The following is a 5,000-nucleotide window of genomic DNA, read 5'->3' as shown; positions in this document are numbered from 1 at the left end:
AACTCAGTATGGTATGTTTTTTTCTTTTCATGTTCTACTGGTTATTAATATTGATTAACTTTTTTGAGATATTATTTTCTTCCAGCTCTGGATTACAGCAAGGATTATTTGAACAAGAAATAGTATAGAATAGAGTAGCAAGTTTTTTTTTTTTTTGCTTTTCAAATGCACAGTGACTTTTGGTCTTGTGTTGTTGATGTTTTTTTCTCTCTCTCTTTAGATTGATGTATTAATAGTTTTTTTTTCACTATGTTTCAGATGAGCCAAAGTTTTTATGTTTTAATGGCAGTGCTGAGAACCAAACGCAAACCAGCTGCTCCAGTGTGAACTGCACAAGTACGTTAAGATCATTTTTACACTCATCATCTGCAAAAAATAAAGTTGCAAATGTGACACTGCCAGTTGTATGTTGGGATGATGTGGGTTTAATATGTGCATTTTCTCTGAACAGCAGACCCGAGCCCAAGCCCGAGCCCGAGCCCGACCCCGTCAGTGAGCCCCACCACAAATGCTACCACCAATGGTACGGCCTTCCAGATTAATCTCTTTGCATTCATACACACCTCAGAACGGATACCTACTTCATTTAAAGCCTATTGCAATTGCAAAGGCCAACACTAATATTTTAATAAGCATAAATATAAATAAAGCCTTAAAATATAAAAATGCAGCTACATGCATTCGTAACAAAGAGCAGGCTATACAATGTGATTTGTCTTAATTGCTGAGGTAGAATTTTTTTTTTTTTTTCTGTTTAGCTTCCACAACAGGCCCGACCACAGCAGTTGTTCCGACTGGAAACAGCACCGTCACAAGTAAGTACAGCTCTCTCTTACAGAATGAAACGCTTCCTTTATGCTTTTAAGTTTCACTGAAAACTTGGCCTTTCCACAGATGTCACGTCCATGTCTTCTACTGCTGCTCCTACTCCATCACCTTCTCCATCTAAATCATCCACATTTGATGCCGCCAGTTTCATCGGTGGAATTGTGTTAGTCCTTGGCCTTCAAGCAGTCATCTTTTTCCTTTACAAGTTCTGCAGATCCAAGGATCGCAACTACCACACCCTGTAACACGCTGTCCCCTGGAGGCAACACAAAACCCACACTCCGACCCAAAAAAGAGAGACAGACACATCGTACTTACAATACTCTCGTAATTCCCCATGTTTAACCTAACATTTGACATTTAATTCCTGTGACTTGAGCTTTGTTTTGTTAATGTTAAAGCGCTCACAAATACTCGAGTTCATTAACACAAATATACCCAACACAGAGTAAATATGCATTGTGGGGTATGCGAAATGTGTCCTGCTTTCAAGTACAACCACAGCTGTCCCGTAAATGTTTCATTATATGACAACACAGCTATTTGTCTCCTCAATATCATTGTGGTTCCCTTGAAAGGCAATCATGCCTGTGACAATACTTCCCGACTTCCAGTGTTAATTTCAGGTAACTTTACTAGAACAGTATTTTATATAGTTGCCATGACTATATAATATATATATAGTTCTAGACTCGATTTTCCCCATTCATTTCAATTGTTTTTATGCCTATTCGTATTAATTGCGCCAACCAAGAAAGCCAAAATGTTGCAATAAATTACATTCCTCAGCTTAGTCCCTCACTGTTAACCATCTACAGTTAGAGAACATCAGTTCTTTAAAACTAGTTAAATCCGTCATCTCGCTCCCTTTTCTCCCTCAAATGTGTCAGTGGAGTGTGGGGTAATATCAGAGATGCATTATATACCCATAGTTAGCATCCTGTCATTCTGTCAGACTTGCCAGCATTTCGGCCATCTTAAGTTATACTTTTGGGAGTTTATGTGGATTTGAAACAATAGAAGCTCAGCCAATCCAATTCCACTAACACCCAAAATGAGTCTTCATTAGAATTAGTCGATTCTGCCGGACATGCGAATAGAACGGGGCACTATGAGAGTGGAGGATCCATGATCCCTTTCAGAATGATTGACAGTCAAAGTGCCTTTAGTTGGAGTTAGTGGCTTGCTGCCTTAAAAGTGAGCCTTAAGAGTGTGAATGTGTTTGTGTTGGGCCTCGGTCGAGTCCAGGCTCTGTGTAAGTGTGTGTGCCTGTTTGTCCATGGGTTTCTAGACACGCATGCGTGCTTGTGTCGATGATGTAGATCTAGTGTCTGCCAGCTGGACTGATCGCTATATATTACAGAGTAGATAATTAAAAGTTAATTCATTTGTTGGATAATATGTCATGGTTCCTAAAAGCTTCTCTCAGTTTTGGAAGTTTATTTTTTGCTAGCGCAGAAACATCGGTTCGGATTCTAGCACTCCCTTTCAAAAACAGATTGATATTTGTACATAATCAGAACTCTTTGACCATAAACTGAATCTCTGTATTGTTTTCATATATATATATATATATATATATATATATATATATATATATAATATATATATATATATATATATATATATATATATATTAAATGTCTTAAACTGAGGTGTTAATACTTCAGGGTGATTAAAACATGGTTGGACGTAGATCCTGATATTTTTTTGAAGAAACTTTGTGATTAAATACCCTAAAGAGATTTGAAAATATTCCTAGAGTAGTGCATTTAGGATATATTATAGCTTATTCTATCATTTTGTTTTTCCTGTTGCTTTAATTATCTGAAGATTTTGAATAGAGCTGCTTCAGTCCTCATAATTTAATGCTTGGGTTTGAATTTTTTTTAAATATAGTAACTGGAGTTTAGGTAGATTTGATTCAAATGCAGAATGTCAATTACATTATGCCTAATTCCTGCCTGCGGAGCGTATTTCGTTTTGGTACTCTGTTCATAAAATCATTTGTCTGGGTAGTGTTGTTGCCTGTATATTTTTTTCCCCCTTCATTCCTGTGTTATGAAAATTTGAAATGTAATAATCTTAATTAGTTTGAAGCTAATAACTTTCCTCTTGCGAGTCAGAATGTCATTGGCTTGGGAAGCGATTTGCGTTATTTGGATTGCAAATTTTGTAATGGCAGAAATGAATTGTTTTGTTTGGGTGTGTGCTTTCATTTTCAGCATGCTTTGTTGACATCCCAATATCAAAGTGTTTAATTCCCAGCCATGTTTCTTAGAAGATGACTGTTAAGGCCTCACTTTCTTTGTTGAACCGCTCTAAATTGCTTGTCCATTGTCATATCACAGTGCTTAAATGCCAACGGTGTCCATGTTAGCATGAGTCACTGAAAAGCTGCTATAATGCTTCACAAGCTTCATCGTGCTCATAGTGTAGCCAGATCCTATTGTTTGCCCAAATTAAAAACACTTGTTTACATAAGTTCAGACTGCACGGTGTTCAGTAGTGTATTCTTTTTCAATAATTAACACAATTCCACAACAATCCCAGTATTGTGTGTTTTAGCATCAGGCTACATCCTAAGATCCCACTTAGTTGCAAATGGATTTTAGCTGTGCATGCAAAGTGCTGTAAAGGACATGCTACATTTTCGGGTGAACTGTTTTATCTGTTTTAATTCCATATTCAGAGCTCTGTGAAGGATGCTTGAGAAGGTAAATGGCTCAAAATCCCCTCACACTCAAGAGAATTCAACCTAACGTCAAGTAGTCTATGCCCTTGATTTCTTATGTGTGCATGCGTGCATCAGGTTTCCACAGAAACGGTTATAACATGCCATATTTCTGTCATCGCTCTGAGCTAGTGTTTCATTCCTTGCCTGCACCTCTTGAAGATAAAGTGCCTTAATTATTTAAGAATTATATAAGATTACTATGTCATGAAGACTTGCACTCAAAGGGACTTGAATGTTTTAGAGAAGCTTTGGTTTATTGAAGTGAGTGGATAATGAGAGGTACATGGAGTATAGCATCTTGCTTGTGCCACCATTTTGTTATCTAATTGCTAAAATTGAACTGAATTAATGTTTTGCTTGTTTTTTTTAAATGACTGTAATTACCTTTGGCCTGTTGTCAAGTAGTGCATTTTTTTATTGCTTCACATAAACATGCACATGCCCACATACACTCTTGTCAATTAGAAGACGCGTACTGTTGCGTCTGTGTCCAGAAAGTCTGCCTTAATTGTTTTATGCTCTAGTATAACGTTGCTTTTTTTTTCTTTAGAAATCTTTTTGTTCTTGTGTTTTCTCTCGTTTCGGATCTGCATTTGCAATTAGGTTGGAAATGTAATTAATTAAAAGTTTGAGTATTGTAAAACAGTTGTGCGTGTTGTTTATGTTGTCTTTTTCTTTAAAAAAAAAAAAACCTTTGTGACTGACACTTTTATGTATCATGTATAGTTTCATCAACCATCAAGGTTCATTCCCACCCACAAGAGTTAAATTAATAGTTAATTGTGACTTTATATCTCCAGATCCACCATTGAAGTGGCATTTTTCACAATTGTTAGTTTAAATATCGTCTGAAGTGGACATGAGCTTCCATAGGCTACAGAATTTACAGAATCCACAGTTTACAGAATATAAGAATTGTTTTTTTTTTCCAATGTAAAGGTTTTTAGTGATGTTTTTGGCGTTATGTGTTACACACACTGCCAAAACACATTTCAGTTCAAACAACTTGTAAAACTGCATGTAGCATCCAATGACCCCTTTAAAAGCTGCTAGAGGTGATAAATTGTCCAGTATATAATTGTATTTCGTTATTTTACACACAAAACATTAACTCTCTCTATATATATATATATACACCCTAGGAATATGGAGGTGGAGAAACTCTTATTATTGAGAATAAAAAGCCTTGAAATAACGAAAGTTTACATAAATCCAGTGAGAATTCTCATTAAAATATCTTTTAAGCCCTGGACTATATTTAATCTATTTCAATGTCACTGTGTCCTAGAAAATAGTCCTTAAAACACACACACTGTAATGTTTAACTAACAGGATATGCACTCACCCTGAGGGTCAGCTCTATTCTTGCTTACTTTGCATCAAATGCCTGGATTTCTTCTCTGGACAGGATGTGCACATGTTGGGATTCAGTGTT

General features: G+C 36.3%; 1 protein-coding gene across 2 annotated transcripts in view; it reads left to right on the top strand.

Moving 5' to 3' along the window:
* LOC113120925 (sialomucin core protein 24-like) overlaps window positions 1-2,282 on the top strand; it is an 8,848-nt gene extending 6,566 nt beyond the window's left edge. The window contains exons 3-6 of one of the 2 annotated variants that reach the window (XM_026291076.1): window positions 259-336; window positions 455-523; window positions 759-815; window positions 895-2,282. In XM_026291076.1, the coding sequence (XP_026146861.1) occupies window positions 259-336; window positions 455-523; window positions 759-815; window positions 895-1,073 (383 nt within the window). In that variant the 3' untranslated portion in view covers window positions 1,074-2,282. Of the gene's footprint in view, window positions 1-258; window positions 337-451; window positions 524-758; window positions 816-894 lie in introns of both variants that reach the window. The other variant, XM_026291075.1, reaches the window with a different exon arrangement.
* The last annotated feature ends 2,718 nt before the right edge of the window (window positions 2,283-5,000 follow it).

This window comes from Carassius auratus, chromosome 20 (genome assembly GCF_003368295.1).
Source record: "Carassius auratus strain Wakin chromosome 20, ASM336829v1, whole genome shotgun sequence".
Classification (NCBI taxonomy): domain Eukaryota; kingdom Metazoa; phylum Chordata; class Actinopteri; order Cypriniformes; family Cyprinidae; genus Carassius; species Carassius auratus.
This window is presented reverse-complemented; position numbering and strand designations above follow the sequence as displayed.